The 22,410-nt window shown below is 40.4% G+C and overlaps 1 protein-coding gene across 2 annotated transcripts in view; it reads left to right on the forward strand.

Moving 5' to 3' along the window:
* mecp2 (methyl CpG binding protein 2) overlaps nt 1-17,348 on the forward strand; it is a 39,167-nt gene extending 21,819 nt beyond the window's left edge. The window contains exons 3-4 of one of the 2 annotated variants that reach the window (XM_049017395.1): nt 3,820-4,946; nt 12,942-17,348. In XM_049017395.1, coding sequence (XP_048873352.1) covers nt 3,820-4,946; nt 12,942-12,967 — 1,153 coding nt within the window. In that variant the 3' untranslated portion in view covers nt 12,968-17,348. Of the gene's footprint in view, nt 1-3,819 lie in introns of both variants that reach the window. The other variant, XM_049017394.1, reaches the window with a different exon arrangement.
* The last annotated feature ends 5,062 nt before the right edge of the window (nt 17,349-22,410 follow it).

Genomic DNA, 22,410 nt, shown 5'->3' on the forward strand with positions numbered 1-22,410 from the left:
TGTACAACCTAAATTGGGCTATAGTCTGTTCTCATTTTCCCCATGTGTACGTCAGTCTGGTGACTCGCTATGCATACTCACTCGCCTGCATACTCACTCTCCTGCATACTCTGTGCTCAGCATTTCCAAGAAGTGCCTTCATGCAAGCCGAAAGGGCCATGGCAGAGTGACACGGCACTGTGCACAAAAGATAGCGATTAAGCAGCATGACTTTAAGGCTTTAATAAAGCTGCCTGTTTATTCAGGGTGTCTCGCACAAAGGCACTGCTGGCAGAGGTAAGCTGAGGGTAAGACCATGAGTAAACTAGCAATGCCCGTGGGTTACCCTTTTGCCAGCGTTCAGCCCTCTTTTAGAAAACTCTGAATCTCACTAGGCTTCTTACCACAGAAAGCATGGCTGTTTAATCACAGTGTGAGCATATAACCGATCAGAGTACAAGAGAAAAGTGCTGTCTTGGTATTTTCTGGTCATCTAACAATCATTTAACATTATGAGGTACTTCAAACACATAAATCTCTAGCAAAGACTAACAAAAAACAAACAAAGGAATATGGATAAATAATCAACTGAAGTGATATATCAAATTATTTGTATTTGTGTAAATAAGATGGTCGTTACGGAGACGGAGTCTTGGCCGCTGAAGAAACAGCGTGTGCTTGAATAAGGATCTGAAACTCCAACAGCCCCTTTCAGTGGGATCCAAGCATCAAAGATGACAGCGCCGCCTACCTCGCGGTGACTGCTTCACCCGCAAGGTTTCGCTCCGAGCAAGTGCCCCCTGGAGACCACGCAGCCCAAGCACGGCATGGGGCATCTGCTGGCTGACGCAGCCCTAAAAGCATGCGAGGCGCTCACTGCCAGGGCCCACGGGCTGCCTGCATTTCATTTTAGAGGGCTTCCAGTGCAGGTTAAGTCATGTCATTGTGTTATCAGCTGAAAACATGGGCGCATGTTATTGCAGTGGGTTTGGTGTGGATTTAAAGTTTTTATTGTCACTTGTTCCAAAAAACACAGTGAAATTTTTGTGCACAGGACAAAAAAACCAGTGCAATATAGGACAAACAGCAGTGCAATAAGAGACACGACAGTGCAAGTCAAAAGGAGTGCAATACTTTCTGCATGAGCTACTGTATCTGGACTGCAACTGCAGAATTTTAAAGAAACGTTATCGGTGTCATTTCGCTTGATAGTTTGATATGATGCAATGGAAAATTACACGTGCTGTAGCTATGTGTATATGGGGGACTTTTTAAGCTGTTTGCCACTTTGAGGAGATGTTCATCTGAAACCTTTGATCTCCGTGGTCAAACTTCCAGATTAAAATGATGCATTGTAACTACAAAAAGATCAACATAAAATTGATGGATAGGATTATTAATCTAATTTGTCCTTGGAAATCACAGGCCTTGGGAAGTGGAAAGGTTATAATCTAAATTAGCATCTGTGGACGTATTGCATGTATTAAATAATAAGAGATCTGTCTTTTTTTTTTGTTTATATTTAAAGCTTGACACCAGACCTGAGAAAGATGGCCTGTGTGTATTGGAGAAATACACTGCAATATGCATAAAATCACTGAACATCTGTCACAAACGTGTAAATTCACAGGATGATTCTGGTGCTCATCCAGCTGGATTGGAATTAATTAGTTAAAGCACTGTGAAGGTGTGACTGATGCATACGTTTATAAGAGGTGTATTCTCAGCAGCCATTTATTAAGCTCACTGCCAGCATTTCGTCTCCATACTGAAAACATTTCAAAGACACAGCAGTGAAAATACTGATAGAACAGCAAAATACACTGGACCAGTGTAGCAGATTGACAAGGTTCTAGCACGTTTCGGGCCCCTGTCTTCAGCTGAGCGAACAACGGGCAGCATGCAAATCATCAGTCAGAGACCAAGAAAGGCCCCATTTAATATTTAGAGGAAAATTATGCTGCACTGTTATAAGGGTAATAATTTCTAATTCAGCGTGCTCTGAGTTTCATGGAGGACGTGTGGAGCTTGTCTGTGGGAGTGGATATACATTCAACTGAAGAGCTGCTGTCTGTCGCTTTTCTGGACTGAGCCAGCATGCAGTACCACTGGGGGACCAGTGTCTTTATCACAGCTTAGCTTTTCTTGTAGGCTTTGCCAAGTGTGATCCACACTAGCGCTTAGGATAAAGTCACGCGGCGGTCAGCCATGCAGCCCTGACGGCTCCATGCTGACAAAGATGGGAGCCTCAGTGAGCAGGGCAGGTGGACCATGCCACATTTACACTGCATCTACAAGATATCATAACACAGCAATTCAAGGACAGCTGCATTTAACCAGTACGAGAACTATGGCATGCAAAGGTTTGGCTGTTTTGTGAATTATTTCATGTTGGAAGAGATTCCACACAGCTGATTAATTTTCTCCTAAAAATCCTTTTTTAGTATGATATGGCACACACTATATGCGTATAAATTACATGCATATCAATGAGACCATCACCACTGTGGAATACTGACACCTTTTGACGTGAAGATGGCTACATCATGTGATTATCTAATGAGATTCATGTCTCTATCTTAATGAATAGCCTAAATATAAGGCTGCTTACTGATGAGTATCAGTTCACTGATTTCACGTTCATGTAAAAATCAAAATTGATGTAATCTTCTTATCCACGATCTGCCAGAGTCTCAGCATCTGTTGCACACTCTAATAGCTTTATGTGTTTAAATAATTCAGAAATCTTGGGACATAATGCGCATAAAATTTTTGTCATCACGGTCAACCCAAGCTTTGTAGTAATAGACCTTGCATAACAGCATATCACTGTTTTGTATGTGGTAATGGTTTGCATTTCATTTGAAACATGGATTTGACTGAAAGCAAGTTGCACAACTCAAAATCTGAACATACATGACGCACATTAGCAAGATCTTTTTTTTTAAAGCTGAATGTGCCCCAGCGGCAACATAGAGAGGATAGTGAGAGTCAAGACCCCCGGAGCATTGCAGTGTCTGTCATACCTTCATGTGGCCAGAGCTCTCCTGGGGTTAAGTCCACCTCAGTCTGCAACATACTGACAAATGATCAAACTGCCAAGGTCCAGAGAAACATGTGCGTGCCTTGCCCTCATGGACCCTACATCACTTTTATTAGCAGTCTGTTGCACTAATAATGATTTCATGCCTAGCGGCATATGTGGTGGGAAGCATTGTGTCTTGGAAAGGGGGGCTAGGGGAGGGATTGATTTTCTAAGAAGCTCTTTGATCCTGTATAATCTGACATTGTGACGTGCATGGTGGAGCATTCCCAGTGGGTTCACCGGGCCAACTGATTGATGCTGGCAGGACAATATGGGGCAGTGTGACACCCACAGCCGTGTGCCCCATATCGCAGGCTATTCTTGGGTTACAGGGTGCTTCTCTGCAGGCCTCCCTCTGAAGGCCACCCCCTAGGAAAAGAATCCATGAGTGGTGGCGAAGGGCCACAGAAACTGACTTCAGAGCTGGTGCACAGCACCTGTCAGAACCACCCAGGGGTGAGTTTCCCGAAGCCTCCTTAACGCTATGGTGTTCGTAAGTTTTATTTTTTTACATAGAACTTACGAATGACATACCGCTGAAGGAGGCTTTGGGAAACTCACTGCAGAGCACTTACCCTCACTGCTACATAGTACTAGGATATGTGGTACTTCGTGCAGTAAGATTTACTCTGAAGGCCAAATAAATGAGAAGAGGTTTTTTTTAAGCAAGGTGTATGATAAACAGGCAGATTGAAAGATTAACAATGTTGTTTTTATGAATAATAATAATAATAAAAATCTAATTTATTTTTCAGCCCAGATGGGAAAGCCTTCCGTTCCAAAGTGGAGCTGATAGCGTACTTCCAAAAGGTAGGAGATACCACCACCGACCCCAATGACTTTGACTTCACGGTTACGGGCCGTGGCAGTCCCTCGCGGCGTGAGAAGAAGCCCCCGAAGAAGCCCAAGGTCGTGAAAGCTTCTGGACGGGGGAGGGGGCGCCCCAAGGGCAGCGGCAAGGTGCGGCAGGCTACGGAGGGTGTAGCCATGAAGCGAGTGGTGGAGAAAAGCCCTGGCAAACTGCTGGTCAAGATGCCATTCGTCTCATCGAAGACGGAGGTGGGTGGGCCTTCGGGGCAGGCTGCAGGCACCAAAACGCGGCCCGGCCGCAAAAGAAAGATGGAGCAGGAACCGCAAACTGCTCCGAAAAAGAGGGGCCGCAAACCGGCCACGGCCCCTGTCGCCGGCGGGGTGGTCTCCAGCACTCCCTACACGACTTCCATGACGCTGGCCACCGAGGCCAAGAAGAAAGCCCCTAAGGAGTCTTCTGCAAAGCCGGTGCAGGAGACGGCACTTCCCATCAAGAAGCGCAAGACGCGAGAGACTGTGGAGGAGTTGGAGGCGCCCGTTACCACGACGCCGGTCGCTGCTGCCACGGAGACTAGGGCGGAACCGGGGGCGGGGCATGGGGCGGGAACAGGTGCCCTGGCCGGAGTGGAGGTGCTGGAAAAGGGACCGAAGTTGCCAAAAAGCCCAGGAAGGAAGCACAAGGAGGCGCCGGCGTCCCCAGGAAGCGGGGGGAGCAGTGGCAGCAGCAGTCCCTCCAAGACCCAGAAGAAGGAGCGAGCACAGCAGCACAAACACCATCACCACCACCATCACCATCATCCGCACTCGCCCCCACCTCCGCCTCTGCCGCCCTCACAGCCGGCCCCATACCCAGCGCACACACACCAACACTCCCACGGCCGAGCCACACAGGGGGGGGCTCCGGCTTTCCAAGACAACGAGCCCCAGGACTTGAGCACCCCGAGGTCCTGCCACGAAGACAAGCAGCAGCTCCTGGCCCACAAGGAGGTTGCCAGAGCCGACAGCTGTCCCAGCAGGGACACAGTGACCAAGACTCAAGCAGCAGCAGCGGCGGTGGCCAGCGACCTGAAAGGCAAGCACCGGGTGGGCGAGGGGGTGGAGGGAAGGGAGATGAAGGACATCGTGCCCACATCAGCTGTGCCCAGGCCCAGCCGGGAGGAGACGGTAGAGTCCAGGACGCCAGTCAGCGAGAGAGTGAGCTGACTGACTTAACCAAGAGTGCAGAAACATACGAAGGGTGGGAGGCATTGGCAGTGAGAGCAGCAATTTTTTGAAAAAAGAGGAAAAAAAGAAAAAAAAAAAGGAAAAAAGTGTGTGTGCGTGTGTGTATATATATGTATAAACATATATGTATATGTGTATATTTATGTATATATATGTATATACATACATATACATGTATATATATGATAAAACAAAGGCAGCTGTTGTGTCTTGTTCTTTCTGTGGGTTGGGCTGTTTAACCAACAATGATAACGACAAAAGAAAAAACAGATTGCTTCCTGATAAATTTACAGGTCTTTTTTCAGCTTTATTATTATTATTATTATTATTATTATTATTATTATTTTATATACCATATAGATTTTTTTATGCCATCAGACACCCCTTCTTATTGTTACTCCTTCAAAGCTTCAGGGATGTGGAAGATCTGCGAGGCTCTATGCGTCTTTGAAACCAACCCCCAACCCCCCCGGATGGTGAATTGCCACTCAAAGTCATAGTCAATTCAGCACATAACAAAACGTAAAGTGTGTTTTTCCCCATTCCAGAGAACAAATTATTTTCACGATGTTTTATACACATTTCATATAACTAGCATAAATAAGGGAAATCTGTTATGTGCTGCATAAATCTTATTAAAACCTTAGCAACATTGAATATTTCACTAGAAAAAAAGCATTCTTCAGTAAATGCTTCCCCTCTCCAGTGTTCTATAGCAACCCGGCCCTCAAGGACACCCATCCCAGCTCTTGGTAGGAGCAAAAACATGGACTGTCTTAGGCGTTCTCAAGGACTGGGTTGGAAAGCACTGTTCTACAGCATGCTACTAGGGGAGAGAGAGACGACATGCACAGAAAACCTTGGTTTTCTGCTAGAAGCAAATTACAAACTTGCCTGCTTACCAGATTTTACAACCCAGTGTTTGAACTGTATTCGAAATGACCCTTTTTAATTTCCCCCAAGTTAACCTCTGGAATATTTTTTCCGTTGTTTTAGGTTTCTCTCTCCCTTACGTTGTAATTTTATACAACATAGTACGAGGATTGTGGGCTGTTATGATGCTCCCACTAGAGCAGTAGTATGAAGTTTTTCAGCTTGATTTGGGTCCCACAGTCTACGTGATGTGACTTTGCCTTGTGCTGTTCCATCTCCACTGAAGCTTTGAATAGAGATTTAATTTTCTTATTATTGTTGTTTTGTTTTTTTGTTTTTTTGCCACAGTCCAATAAGAACTTCCTGTCAGCTGGTGAAGGGGAATGATGTCTGTACCCTTTCAGACTAAAAGTGTTTTTAAGGAGCTTCCTTTTTGGGCTTTTAAATTCTTGCTCCAGTGCTAACTGTACAATTACCCTATACACAATTACCCTACAATCAAGATACCTTTACTGCAGACCGTCATGGGGCTGCTGATCAGCTCTCCGTTTGATAGAGTATGACTGTTAAAGTGGAAACCCATGCAGGTTGTAATCTGAACCTTACTTAGGGAAGCATATATTGAAAACCAATGTATGGATCTCCTGGTTAAACATTAAAATGAGTAAAGTTAGCATTGTATCATAGTATTTTAAATATTTAATAGGCTGACATTCTTTTTTACCTGTGTAAATAAAACGGCAGTGTATTGTCAGCTTCAGCATTGTGTGCCCTTGACGGTTTCTCTCTGTCGCTAGTTGACACATGAAGGGCAGTTTGCACTGAAACACGCAGGGAGCAGAGACGACATCACAAACAGATTAACCGAGAGCCGCTACTCCGCTACACTTGGTCTTCAGCTCCCTCGTTTGCCAATATTACTCCATACAATATTTGTTTTATGTTAGAAAAAAAAAATCATGTTTGCTTCAAACTAAAGGCTACCAAAGAATCTTTTTTTTTTCATCTCTTCTTTTATGTTTTTTGCCCAAACTATCAGTGCCCTTCATGTTTGAATAAGGAAATTATTTCGATAAGTGTGATTATTCAAATAAAATTATTTAATAGTGATATGTTTTAAATGCCCATAATAAGTGTCATCTTGTTGTTTTAAGGTTGCTGGCAATGTACTTAACATAAAAATCAGTACTACTTCGAATTGTAATTGGTATATGTACCATAATTACATACGTTTGTAATAATGAACAGCTGGGATATTTAAATTCTGCATTATTCCAAAGACATCATTTTAAGTACCTGAATCCACTCGAGGAAGTTCTTGTGTGTCATATGTATTTATGAAATGATTTACAAAATGTTAAAAAAAAACTGTTACCTTTGTTGCAAGTGGTGAAGCACTTTTTGTTAAATGAATCACGTTATCATACAAAATATGACAAGGAAGAATGATAGTACCTGAAATCTTTTAGGCCCTTTCCTGTTTTCAGCAGACAAGCTGTTGATTCACCAAACCCAATGATTTACGTTTCATGTCCGGAGGTTGAGACCTGTACAATATTTCAGTACTCTCTGTTTGCATGCTCTCGCATTCTGATTATTTCTCCGTTTCATTGTGAAGTTGGCTATTAGGAAATAAATAGGTTTAGTTTTGAGTAGTAATCCCCAACCGTGGGTTAAAAGCAAAATATGTAGCACAAAATGGTTATGCATGCTACAATTTTGGAATTGCTTTGTTGATGCCACAGTCCATTCCGAGACAATGAGTATATGTAATTCCTTACCGGAATAGGGATCATTGTGCAGCATTGTGCAGTTGACATATTATAAACCAAAAGGAGCTTTTGGTTTCACAGCCGTGATGTGTCCTGCATCCCATTCACATTCAGATAGGACAATACATATTCAAGTGGTAGGTTTTGGAGCATAGTTTAGGTTTACATGCACATGTACATGCACAGACGACTGTATGGTGACTTCCATCTGCAACACACTAACCTAGTGTGTGTATGTGTGTGCGCACATGTGACACAGATGGTCAGATTCAGTTTCAGGCCCATTTACACTCACAAAGATCTGGAAGCGACCTATAAATGAAAGGAGAGTTCAGCAGACACTAAACTTCCCAGTCGTGCAAGGCATGTAATGAAAGTACGGATTTGGCCTTCTCATTGTTCTCTGTCTACCTTCTGTCTTGGTCTGTCTTGATCTGAAAACCTTCCCTTTCTCTGGCTGCAGCTTAAAGTGCGAGGGCTCTATTTGGAGAGTCAGTGAACAGCAAGGGGCAGGACTTCTGGTTCATTCGAGTGTTCATCATCCTCTTCTTATGATTGCACTCTAGAAGATTGTACATGTATTTTTGTGTAGCTGTGGAACAGTGACTTCCTGGGAGTTATATATTTTGTCTTGATGGTTTTTATATAAAAAAAACAACAATGTGTAAATACTTGTGTAGATCAGAAGGACGGACGGGGTAAAAGAAAAGGACAGGCAAGCTACTTAGAGCAAAGATAAAGGCATCCAAGCGTCGTGGTTTTTAAACTGATTTAAACAGCTTGTCTCCAGATTTAACAATGGCAGGATTTATTGCCTTGTCACAATTCTTTGGTTGAACAGACATCTAAATGAATTTAATGATTGTAGGGTCATATTGCAAGCACAACTGTTTCAGATCAATGTCTGATGCTAATAATGTCCTGGGGTCCCAAAACTGAAACCATGGGCTTGGGATTATGGAGGGTTTATGGATTATTTCAGTCGATCCAATAAAAATGACAACCAAAAAAAAAATAGTAGAGCAATTATGAAGTCTGGTTTTAAAATAGACAAAAAGTGCTGAAGAACTATTTGTGGATATATCCATCAATCTGTTGTTTAGAAAAATCAATATGCATTCAGTGGAGAACCTGCCTGGTTGCTTCACCTTGCCTTCATTTGGCCTGATCTGTTTTGGGATGTAGAAAACAATAGGTTACTTTTGGTTTAGACTAGTCTCAGGCTATTCCATGACAATACAATCCGGGCACCAAGTTTCCCAGGCTATTTCTAAAGTGACTACAGAATATCAAATGATATTCTATTACTGTGGGATATTAAAGTGTGAGATATTGATGTCTGCCACATTTTTAATATAGACTAAGTGCATTTAGCTGCTTGACATAATTGGTTGTAGAATGCTAATTCTGCATTGATGAATTACAGTAAAAAGATATTTGTGTTGTGGACCGGTAGGAAGAAGTAGACTGAGAAGAAAGGATAGTCAGCATCAGATCCACACTCTTCCATTCTTCACTGATATTTATTGACATCCACGTCTTCATGAGAGATTAATTAATCAGATAATGGCCCCTTTATAACGGAAGATTCCATGGCACCTGGAAAGCTGAGTCTTAACTGTGCTGTTGCAGTCCTTCCACGCTTACAATCAGCTTCCAGTGAGCATGACCTGTCGTCTAAATAACTGCATGCTGGATCTCGTGCCGGGTGATGAGGTAAACGATACCACAACCGCTTTCTGTATTATAATCCACTAATGCTGGTGTAACAAACTCCCCCCCCCCCCCCCCCCCCCCCCCCAAAAAAAAAAAAAATTCATTGTGCCTTATGCCTGTCTCTGTGGGCTAAAAATGGCAGGAGAGTTAGGATGCGAGCACGGACCCACACATCGGTGCATGATGTAGAGTCCTGTGAGGTGAAAGGCCCGTACGCACACTCGGAGGACTAAGCCAGCCACAATATGACCAGTCCTCCAGAGAGACGGCGAGGTGATTCCAGAGATAGCATGTGAGAGAGTGCTGCTCTAAAAGAAAAACAAAGAAATCAAAAAGACTGGATCTCACACACAGGCAGGACAGATTATATATAAGTGCTTACATCGCAGTATCTTATCAGAGGAAGTAAGTCCAGTGTGCTCGGAAGACTCCACAAACTGCGTAAGAAAATAACAGGCTCTGATATGTTAATATGCAGATGCATCACCTGAGATATAGGGTAAACCCACCACAATCACAATGGAAAACATTGATCAAAAGATTAAAGCTGCTATTAGACAGCTTGTATACACTAGAAATAGAGAAATACTGTGTTTTAAGGCTCTACACACCTTTTTTTTTATAAAATAAGTAGAGATTCACACTTGCATGGCAACTGTACACAGCTCTATTTATTAGGAAAGTTTGAAGGCTTAATTTCAGCAATGTTTATCACTGTCACAGACCAGTATCTTAGACTAGTTATCTAGTGGCATCCTCTTTTCATCCTATTTTCTTGTTCTGGTATGTGTTTTAGTTTAAGAAAGAACATAACACTGACAATCAAACAAGTAAGTAGTTGAGATCTTTCAGTGTAATCCAGAACTTATTTGAACTCCTCATTAATGTATCCTCACAGCAACGACACGGATCCCATAACGTAACGGGACAAAGCAGAGAGCTGAATTGAGCAGTGTGAGCGTGTCCTGCTCTCCTCCCCTCGCCTCCCTTCTCCCCCGACCATGGCACTCTCAGGTCGGGGCTCATAGGAAAAGAGCAATCTTGCTCGAAAAGGGCTACGTAACATTTTCAAATCTGAAGGGGAAAAAAAATAAATAAAAAGCAGCACCAGGAAAAACGAGGCGCCAGTGTCTGTGAGCACGCCAGTGTCTGTGAGCACGCCAGTGTCTGTGAGCGCGCCAGTGTCTGTGAGCGCGCCAGTGCCACACGGCATCCCCCCTCCTGCGTGTGGCTCACTGAGTAAGTGCTGCCTGCCTCTCTCACTGGTTTCCCCAGTGACTCCAAACATACCATTTTGCAGAGCATCATTTCGAGCACTCGCTTACCCGGGGGCGCACTCCCAGGGGACTGCGCCCCTGATCTGGACTTTGTGAAGCGGGGGCCTGAGGAGGAGAAGCTGGGAAGGACGCTGACACGACAAGCTGGAGCAATACAAGGGCAAAACTAACCCGTCCAAGTAGGGCAACCATGGCCTGTAGTGGACAATGCTACACAGAAGGTGAAACCAATATTAACAAATTAATGAATTTAACAAACAAACTGAAACCTCCAGGCATGAATGTTGATGCCATGTGGCTTCGATTACAAGAAGTAATCTCTACGAAAAGTGCAAACAGCCTGGCTGCAACAGAAGGGATAGTGCCTTGCTTTGGAGATTGACTTGGGTGATAGAAGTGGCCTTTGATTAAAGCTATAATCTCTTTCCAAATAAAGTAAACGAAAAGTCTAAGGTGGGCTGATTAAATATTTTCCCGATTAGGTTCTAATGGTGTTGCTTGTATTATTATTATTATTTATTTATTATTATTTTGAAACATTTTTTTGCATATACGTGATAACTTGCAACCTAACAAAAATATATGTCTCACCACATCAAGTACCGTGTTTTAATTCAGAGCAGTTGATTGCCAAATATCATTTCCTATGAGTAATTCGGTAAATTGAAATTGCTGTGACACAGCTGGGGGAAATTGTCCAGGAAGGCCTGGCTCACATTTAATGTATTTGCTCATGTATTTTGTTCCAACTGCTAAAAAAGATCTTTCCATGTCAAGTTAAGATCAGTTTACAGCAGCTAAAAAGAGTGCTGGCAGAGAGAATGCCAGGCTTGTTTGTATTTACAACAGGCAAACACTGCGCCTCTTTCTCTCAAGCAGGCTGAATGGGGCTTGCGCTGACAGTACTCTGGCTGTCATCTCCTCAGACGCCGTCTGACTCTCGTCGTTTGCCCCTGGCAGGCAGATTGCGAGCATTCTGCCCAAGCCACAGTCGGGGCGAAGTGCTCAGCCTGCTGCAGCCAGGAAAGCAGCTACTCGCCCCTGTTCTCGGTGTGTCTGCTGGCTGAGCCCCGACAGCTCAGCGCTAATGCTGGTTTTAGCATGAGCTCTGCTGCTACAGTCATATTCATTTGTTACAGTTATTTGAAGCATTAAACAAATGGAATAAAAATTTACAGCTACAAATAATTTTAAATGATTTACAAATTTAGGCTTAACAAGTCCTAATTAAATATCTCCCAGTCATTAACAACACTGAAATAGAATAACGACTGTTAAATCCATTTAGTTTGAAATTTAGGTCTGTTGTGTCTTTATAGAATAGTATTGTGCCTTGAAGTTACTATGATAATACTTTGAAGCTTTTTCCAAGCTTTTCCTTTGGGCATTTTAACTTTGAGTGTTTCTGGGGGAATTGAATATATAACAAGTTGGTGGAGCTTGAACATTGCCTGCAGTCAGACAGGCAAGTGCATTGGGGAAACATCTGTTTGAAAAGCTTCTAAATGGCAATAATGAATATGTCAAGACCAAGGTCTCATGTTGATTACTGATTCTCCTTAAAGTGCCCTGGTTTACCAGATGCTTGTATGAATTTGGAGGAAGTCGTTGGCAAGAGAATTGTTCTTCATTGTAGTTTTCAAACACCTCCGATTCCTGGTTATTAGTCTGCTTTATTCTTTCTCACCATAACTTTACACCCTATGAAATACATGAATGTCTTGACTGTGGCCAGTTCACCCAGAAGGGGAAAAAATAAAGGTAAATTTGCACTTTATAACATGTTGCCTGGCAAGACACTCGCCTTTTGTATGTGTTTTTATCTTCCAAAGTAGGTTTTTTTTTTATTTTATTTTTGTATTAATTTTATTATAAGTTAACAACAAAAGGGATGGGGGAAGTCTGTGTATCTGCAAAGACCATTTTAACAATTATTAAAACAGTTATTAAATTTGGATGTCAAAGGTCACTTTTCATTTGCCCAGCCAAGCCCTTGCCTTCCTGAAACTGAAATCCGTAGTTTGTCTGCTTTTATATCGATTTGCTGTGTTGTTCCTTGTGTTTTCCCTGTATTACAAAAATGCTAAACAAGTGAATTGTTTCACTATACATAGCTACAAATTAAAAAAAAAGAAATGTGCTATAAATGCCATATATATCTTTTGTAGCGAGGAAGACTAATCTTTTGTATCCCTTTTGGTTTAGGGAACGATGACACCCGGTGCATATGAAAGTAGGGCTTTACATGTAGCTGTCATCCAGCAGGAGTAAAAGACGCACAAATATAACGATGTTGACATGATGTAGCTCCTCTGTCACCTGGCCTTACCTGTTTTTTGACCTGTGCATCGGAATTAAGGAAAGAGGGGATTTCTGGGTGGGGTAGGCCTATGTACCAGAGAGATTAAGGAGACTAACGCTGTTCGACAGCCAGGATGCAGACCCTGCTGGACAGTGTGTTGCAATGGCAAGTCTGGGGATAAATAAAGACTGCTTGGGCACAGAATGTTCTAGATTAGTGAAAGGGAAGAAGAAAAGATGTCCCAGTGCTTCCAGTTCCAGTATACCTGTGTGCTTTGTGAACTGCTGGATGGGACAGAGGGGGTAGCTTGGCTCTAAGTCCCCCCCCCCTTCTAGTTGGACATCACTTTCAGTAGCATCTCCAGTGTCGCGGGCACACAAGACTGTGGGACTGTACGGCAGTGTGCTGGAGAGCCCCCCTCCGCTTTGGCGATATCAGCAGTGCGTGAGGCAGCGGTGACTTGAAGTGACCTTTGGAGCGTCGTTAGCTGGAAACGAAAAGATTAGTTTTCCTCCCAAGGCTGAACTGGGTGTCTACATCCTTGAGTGGGTCTGCGTGGCCAATGTGAGTATGGAAAGCGGAGGAGATGGCGTGTAGCTTGCACTTTGAAGACCTCCCCTGCTGCAGCACATTATGCTCTGTTGTGTTTCAATATTTACAACTCGGCTCTTTTTTGTTTGTTTGGTCATAACACCTAGCAGTAAACTGTCAGTTTCCTGTATCTAGTTCTTTCAATGAAATGTTTCTGCATCCCTTTGTATGTCCTAGTTCAACATCTTTATTCCAGCGTCTGAAAGCTCCGCAGAACTTCCCTTTGACACCCAGAATGACCTCAGCAGAGGGTGTCATTACTCAAAAGTAGTATTTCAGCAGAAGGCGCTTTGCATCTGTGCCATACACATTGGGGATCTTGAAACGACGGCTGTAACAATTGTGATCCCCGTTACTATCCCTACATTCATTTGAAAAGTTGTATGTTCTGAAATAATTGAATGAGTCTTTGCTGAAGTGTAACATAACCAGAGTTTGGTTTAGTTTGGACATGAGGTCCATAAATGATCCGGATAAGAAACATTTTCCTCTTTGTAACTTTCATTTGAAATTTGTTGTGGTGTAATTTGTCTTTACATCATGATATTACAATGGTACTCCTTTGCCAGCAGAAAATTACCACCGCCCTATCCTACTTTTTATGTCACTTTGGTTCCAAATAATAAAGATCAAGATTACACAAAATATACAGTCAGTTTACAACTCGAAAGCCCAGGTGATAATTCAATTTGTATTTTTGATACCAAAACACAACTATATCTGTGGGTAGCGATGGGAAGAAGTCCACTATGAACAAATCAATATGGATGATTTAAAGACATTTCACCCATCTGTGAATATAGGAACTGTGAGCATGATGTACATTTTTAAAATGATTGATTGTATAAAGTGTATCAAATGATGGGGCACAGATGCTTAACTTGTATGGGGGAAAAGATCTATTTATAACAATAATAAACCATATTAATTTCTACAACATTTTCAGAATTAAAAGTGAAAGATGTTTATTTGAGTAATCATTATAGATCCTTTGATATGGCAGTCAGCTAAGGAAAAATGAGTTAAAAAATTATTTTTAGTGATTATTTCTTTAGCATTTCTAGATGTTAACCTCTCTAACGTATGTCTTAAAAAGCTCATTTTTCCTGATGTTCAGGTTGAATGGTCTTGCAGAGTACAGTGTTTCTGGTTCCAGGCCTCTGTCTGGTTTTAGACACCTGTCCAGTTCAACACATTCATGCTGTGCCCTGGCCGCACATTACTGCAGACATATATTAATGCATCTGCAGGGCAGGGCTGCGGAACCCTGCATGGCTGTCTGATGTTTTTCTACTGAAGTAAAGGAGGTTGATTGGCTGTCAGGCTAAGAGAGAGTCAGACTGGCAGCAGACGCTGTAACCTGGCATGTACTGTCTGGCAGGAAAACTCATACAGAGAAGCATGATTCTCTCAGCCACTTAAAGACGCAGCAGAAACAGAAGCGACATCCACTGCTTGTATATACATATTGTACATGCATACCGATGCTATTCAGACATTCATTATGTTGTTTTAGTCAAACAAGTTTTGTCTTTTGTTAACTTTTTTTGTCTTGCTGTTCAGTAGAATATTTGCACTTTTATAGATGAAAATTGTGGAATACGGTATTCGTTGTTCTTTCAGCTGTTTAAATATTTTAATTTCTTCATGCAGTGTGTGTATATGTGTGTGTGTGTATGTGTGTGTATATATATAAGTTTAGTGTGGCTAACCTGATTTGAATATTTAATTCTACAATATATACATCGGTATATACTGTATTAATGTTATCTTACTAAAGGCTGAGTTACTGGGGTCTATATTTTTAAATATTGTACTGTTAAATCTCCTGTAAGATTTTAGGGTTCTCCTTGGGGCTTTAACTTTGCTGCCTTTGGCTGCCACACTAAAAATGAACAACAAATATTGGTCTGGACAGGCGTTGGGCATCATACCACCATTTACATCATTCTGGGGATGAATGTCCCCGATACCTCTAGTTAGGTCTGTTGTGCATTTTCATATTTTCATGGTTAGGGTTTTATTTCCAAGGGCTTTTTTTTGCCTCTCGAAGGTTTGATAATCTGTGCGGACTGTGTTTTGTTTGGAAACTTAAAAGGGACCCATATACACAGTTACGTATATGTTAACAATGCAAACATTCAAGAAATTTTTAAAAATTACTATGAATTATGACATTCTGTAAAATGTTTTTACTGTACAGTACAAAGCAAGCAAAGAAATCACCCCAGGCTTTAGCCTTTAGTATATAAAACGCACATCTAAAAATCTGCTGCCTCTATTGAAACGACAAATTACACAAGGTTTCTCTTGAATGCTGTAAATTGTCCTAAAATCTGTAAAACTGATCCATATTCTAAAAGAAGGTAAATTGGTAAAAATATTTTTTTAAAAGGCAGTAATGTCTGGTGAGACATCCTCAGAACCATCCGGAGGACAGCAACACTCCCATTTATTTATACATTTGTTAAAAACCATCCTTCCTACTTTGAACTTTTCATTAAATTACATATATGTTTGCCATATCTTATCACCACTATGTTATATCCTCGATCTTTGAAAGAAATTTATACCAAAAACTTCCAGTGCAATGTGGTAATTATACATTTATTTCCTGCTTTTTAGGGATCTGTAAATTGGTATGTTTGCATTTCATATTTATTTAGTATTTATTCAGACATGCTGCTAAATATGTGCAACGGCTCAGTTAAAGCATGCAAATTCATATTTTTGTATAGTTGCGAACCAATAATAATTGGAAATCTGAACATTTCTAGTGTTACATCCATACTGTACTTTACTCTGTTATTTTTACCACTGTGAGCTTCTGAAAAATGTATGTTACACAGGATATACCCAACTTCCAAATGTATTATGGACTTCTCTCTTTGCAGTTTTTCCAAGGATACTACTGGCAGGATTTAAATAACATTTCCAATGGGACTCACCTAATGTTAACACATCAATTAATGACTATCTGTGAAACTTCATTGGTTGCTCTGTGAATACCTTTTCAAATTGGCTGTTTTTAGAACTGCATTACTTCCTTTATAGTTGTTGAACTATTTTGCACCCCACACTGCTACTCACTCTTATTGGATACATGCTTACACCGAGGAGAACAGCTGTATGTGTCTGAATGTTACCACTGCATTGTGTAATGCTTCTCCTGTGCAGCATAGTTGAATTTGATCCAGTGACCTTTATTAAGAAGTTCAGGGGACCTACTCCTGTTCACTGTGTTGCTTTAGCAGATAGAGTCCCTCGCTCTCACTGTTTCTTGCTCTCGCACGTACACAAGTCCCCAGAAGTAAGAAGATAATGTCAGTCACCCAAAGAGCCCAGAAAACTGCTCTGAGATCACTGGGTGAATCACAGAACTTTTTCAATCACAAGTAGTCAAGTTCTTTAACGGATGAATAAAATGTTTGTGGGTCCCTAGATAGTGAAATCAAATAAAAGCAGGTTGCTTCTTAAAACTTTCAGATTAATAAAGTATCAGTTATTTTTCTCATAAACGATACCTGTAAATGGTGTCTCTAAAGTGGTAAATGATGATTCAAAGAATATTTGCATACCTTGAAAAGTTTTTATGAGGTCATATGTTTATTTTTGTAAAATAATTGTTCTGATATTAAAAGCTGAAACTAAACAATAGCTTAAATTGTAATTGTAATTATTACTGAATAGTGTATTGCTAAAATATATGATGAATCTGAGACTGTGTCCTCCTTTGTCTTATCTCCCTCAGTAAAAGTAAACCCCTCTCAACCCCGCTTTCCATGTATTCTTTTATGTGCTCTGTATGATCCATTCAAAGGCCCCATGTTCCTGGAATTTGGTGAAGTGCCATTTAAATGCTTGGATTTCAATTAACTTAATTTTAAAGTTACAAATTACATTAATAAGGAGTCAAAGAGGAAAGCCATGGAACTAATAAACAATGTATTTCGCTGTTCCCATAACTATTGATAATGCTTATTTTTTCCACAAAATCTAACAAAAAAAAAACTGCTTTCTATCGTAATATTTAAGAATTTTGCACAAACACAATACTGCTAAATCCACGTTACTATTGCGTATTGTGTTTGACATACACATATGTAAACCTGTGCTTACACATCTCTTTAAACAGTGTACATGGCTAAAAAGGAAGAATGATGACTGGTGATGAGACTGCATCAGACTGTTTCATTATCTCTATGACCTAAAAAATGAAAAAGGTGTGACTGCCATTTAAACTTATTTAGGGAAAAATTAAGAAAAAAAAACATCAGAGGTAGAGACAAATCTCCTCTACATTAAAACTGATCTGCAGGCTGGTTTCCTGTCACATCTTTAAGTAAAACGTAGTTACAAAGCAGTGGGACTTTTTGGAGTAGTCATCACAGAACTTACAATCAGGTCTCTTCATTTACAATACTGATTAGAGCAATAGTATCTTGCATTGGTGTTACTGTTTGAAGGCCTTGGCTGTTAGATTGGGCTTGAAGCATCTGCGTTCAGAATGGTGAAAATGCCAGGAAGATTGCTATCATAATACTTGTGAGTAGTGGTTATAATATTGCGAGTGATGCAGATGAAACTGACGTGAATGTTACTAATTTCTAATTCTAAAAAAAAAATCACTGCGCAAAAGGAAATGGAGCGTGTAGGGTAATTCCCTATATATAGAGGGGGAAATAAAAATAAGGTTTTAATACCCTTTTCGTGCGGATTTTTTTTTTTTTTTTTGGTAATCTCAGTACTCCCGTCTCCCGCTAATGTTGGGACAACCGGTTAGTAGATCGAACCAAAAAAAAAGTGATATCTAAGAGCCTATAGGGATGACTGGACAGTAAAAAAAACTCCTGCATTACGAAGCTGACTTGCAGACACCTATGAAAAGAGTAAGAATACTGTCTTGAATATCGATCTGGACAGTAGACGACAGGAAATCCTCCGAGGATGAAAGTTTTCCTCCGAGGATGTATTATTAGAAACTGTAAAACATTTATTTATCAAAGTATTACCTCAAAATATGTATTTTGAGCATTAAATTTAAGTGCCATTAATGTATACAATTGTAATATTTGTACGACATTTCATAATATATATCACGCTATACAGTCAACTGTAATAATTTAAAACGTGCAATAAGATAACTGGTTTATGATTGCTGATGCATGTATGATTTTAGAAAATGTATCCTACTTTTGGATTTTTGTTTAGTGTTGTCGGAATCTTTTTTTAATAAAAGTTGATGACTTTGACAGGGCTGGACATATATACTAAAAATATATTCCGATTACTGATTTTTGATTAAAACTGCAATTGGTAACATAATCTAGAAAATAAAATAATGATAAATTTATGTTACACTTGTTTTAATATGAGGCAAGTATCAAGTGATATTCAGGCATTAAAATATGCTGCAGGAAAAAAGGCAGTACGTGCTATTGTGTCATTTTCGTACAGGAAATCACACTAAAGTCATAGTCGTGTTAATCGGACGTATTTTTGTATGACAGCTGCACTTGTACAAGATATCTAATATTTTAAACAACCTAGCCTATTGCTGTAGGATAATGGATACACAGAGATCTTTATTGATTTGCATTTTTCGATTACTTTAAAACGGATAAAGAGCTAATCTGGCATGAAAAACTAACATACTCCGCGACCTACCGGTAATTGTGACACCCCTGGCCCGAAGAGTATTAGCTTCTCAGTTAACAGCTACTGTATGCTCTGATCACCTCTAACCACATAAAATAACTGGTGGCTATTTCTGTAGCCTACAGTAAACAACTGGAGAAGCGGTCGAGAGCCCACATACCCCCTGCTTGTGCAACGACATTCAGCAACGCGCCGAAATGACATCGTGCGCTGCATTTCGGCAAACGTTGGAAAACCAGACCGGCTTTCCCAGTGCAGCCCCGTTTGCTTGGTTAACTGTACAATAGCACATCTTATATCTGTTAGCTACATTCAAACTTGACACTTCGTTAGCGTCAACTTGCACTGCACGTTTGGTGTTGTTTCCCTTAAAAAACACTGTGCCATCATTTTATATAAGGGCTTCTAGCGAAGAACCTGTTTTCTTGTATATTTGACAATGAATCGGGTTTTTCATTACTAAACGGAAACTACTAAATTTTCCTTACTCGTTCATATCCTTTATTTGACTCTTGTCTCGATTCAGTTGTTTTAAAGTATATTTCAGTGCATGTTTAACGGTATACTTGAGCGTAAAGCTCAAGTAATCAATTTAAAACATCAAATCTTTTTAGTGTAGTTGTTCTGTATTTAAGGGTCAAAGCAGCGAAGCTCCTGGATCATTGTCGTTTTTTATTTTGTTTTTACATTCATACCCCAGCCCTGCAGTTAAGTGGTTTTCGGTATAGCATAAAAATTAATTCGGCAATAAGAGCCGTGATTCCCCTTTGACCCTCACCATAACTGGTTGGCAGATCGATGATTGTGGTTTTAAAAGCTAGAGAGAAAACAATATGCCCTTTTATTTAGATGACTTACTTGCTAACGTGGAGTCTTGACCAGACTGTGACATGCCCTCTGTTCCGGTCAACCCATTAGGAGACATTTGATGCTGCTTAGGACAATACTTTGTAAGGGTCACTGTCTTAGCAAACCACTAGTGACACCTTTTTAGAGATCGTGTGTGAGTTGTCATTTGAGGTCATTCCTACATATCAAATTCCAGTTGTTTTGTCTTGCCATTTTTAATAGGATATGATGGGTTCAATCTTTCCACTTCTAATGTATATGACAGGACTTTGATCAATCACACTTACAAATTGATTCTAACCGGCACCTAATGCTGGTCTTTTAAATAAATAAAGTACTATGATGGAATCGGTTTCACTGTTAATTCTGCATGTAGAATGCACCAATAATAATACTAGCTTGATGTAAAATGAAAAGTAACCCCAGTGTCACAATTTTCAGGGTGAACTGGATCAGTGTATCATCTAGTGCTTCATCTAGTGCTTCATTACCATTTCAGGATGCAGGAAGAGGGGAAGACGTCCCATAAGACATCTCCTGTTAAATAACTAAAAGCCTCCATCAAAGACATGATGCTCATATTAGGTTAATGTTGGTCACACAATGCTAGCTAGTGATTCTAGCGAAGGCCCTTCTATTATTGACAAATATTTAAAAAGCAAAAGCATTTACAAATAATGAACAATTATTCACTGTTCTTCATTAACAGCACAGTGCAGCGGCTGAACGGGCAGATAGATGCAGTTTGGTAAACTTAAATTAATTCAGTTTACATTAGATTTCATTTCATTTTTACATTTAACTTAAAGGAGTTAATGTTCTTTAATGCTTATAATATCTGCTTCTTGAAAAGGATCAAAACTGATTATCGACTTGCCTCCAGGTGAACTTGCCTAGGTTCTATTTCTGAGCAAGAAAATATAGTGCAGAAAACATCAAAGATACACAGTAGTTTGATGGTATAATTAAATGACTGCTTAATTACCTGGTTTCATTTAATGGTGAGCTTTGTAGTGATACATTTTGACAAGCACAACAGCATGACACCCCCATAAAAGAAAACCCTTCTCAATTCCACTTTCCCTGCTTTCTTTTATTTGCACTGTTGTGAGGTATTTTGTCACAAAAATATTATTTATTGCCACTTATGTTATATGTATTGATGGCGCGATGGTTGTATTTCTGTTATACCAAGGAGAATAGAAAGGTATGAAATTAAATATTATTGGATGTGCACACACACACACACACACACACACACACACGCATAGGTTTGTGATTATATCTTTGTGGGGACTCTCCATTAATTTCTATGGGGAAAACTCTAATCCCAACATGATGACCTTAAGCCCTACCAGCTCTAACCTTAACCATAAGTAACCAAACTAAATATGAAACTTTTGACATTTTTACTTTTTTGTTTGCATTCACAGATCTTTGTGGGGACCTAAAAAATGGTTCCCTCAACGTCAAAATAACAGGTTTTTATCACATTGTGGGGGAGATTTGGTGCCTACACTGTAATATAAACCTAATGCACACACATACAATAATATATGTTTAAATATGTGTGTATGTGGGTGTGTGTGTATAAGGGCTAACAACCACACATCAGCTGATTACATTCCTTTGTTTCACCATACTCATGCTCTGGTGTTTGTGTACATCACTTATGTGTCCTGCTAGTGAATTTGAAGACCTGAATAGTTCCCTTTTAGCCTCCTCTGAATACCAGTACAATGAACTGCTAACATGTGTAATATTTGTCTTTTTCTGTTCCCTGCCAACATGACGTTAGTTTACCCCGGCCATATTATGTTGTCCCCTTCCCACTAACAGGAACTTCCACAATAAAAAAAAAATCACTTTGGTCTGTTGAGAAGAACGTGTCACGTTCTGCTGGGTGTTTATAGATACCCACACATGTTAGTGTGTTACGGATTTTGATCTTGATAATGTTTTCAAAAAGAAATGACAAGTCATTGCATGTAATAGCTATACCTCAATAAAATAAACAGTTGAAAATACTAAAGTCACATGGTGAGAGGAATGGGCTGAGGTGGTTGGGCAATGACGGTAAGGCATGTGAGAGAGGTTTGAAGCCATTTGTCCTGCATTTCGGCCACTTTTGAGTGAACTGAAAAGTATGTGCTTATATTTCTTAATTGTAAAGAATTTTATATTTAAATAATTTGGGGGACATTATCCTCTCTGTAGGTGCCCATTGCACAGCACACATTTCTGTAGAGCCTCCTTGCCATTGTCAGGTATAAG

Source organism: Brienomyrus brachyistius, chromosome 6, assembly GCF_023856365.1.
Source record: "Brienomyrus brachyistius isolate T26 chromosome 6, BBRACH_0.4, whole genome shotgun sequence".
Taxonomy (NCBI): domain Eukaryota; kingdom Metazoa; phylum Chordata; class Actinopteri; order Osteoglossiformes; family Mormyridae; genus Brienomyrus; species Brienomyrus brachyistius.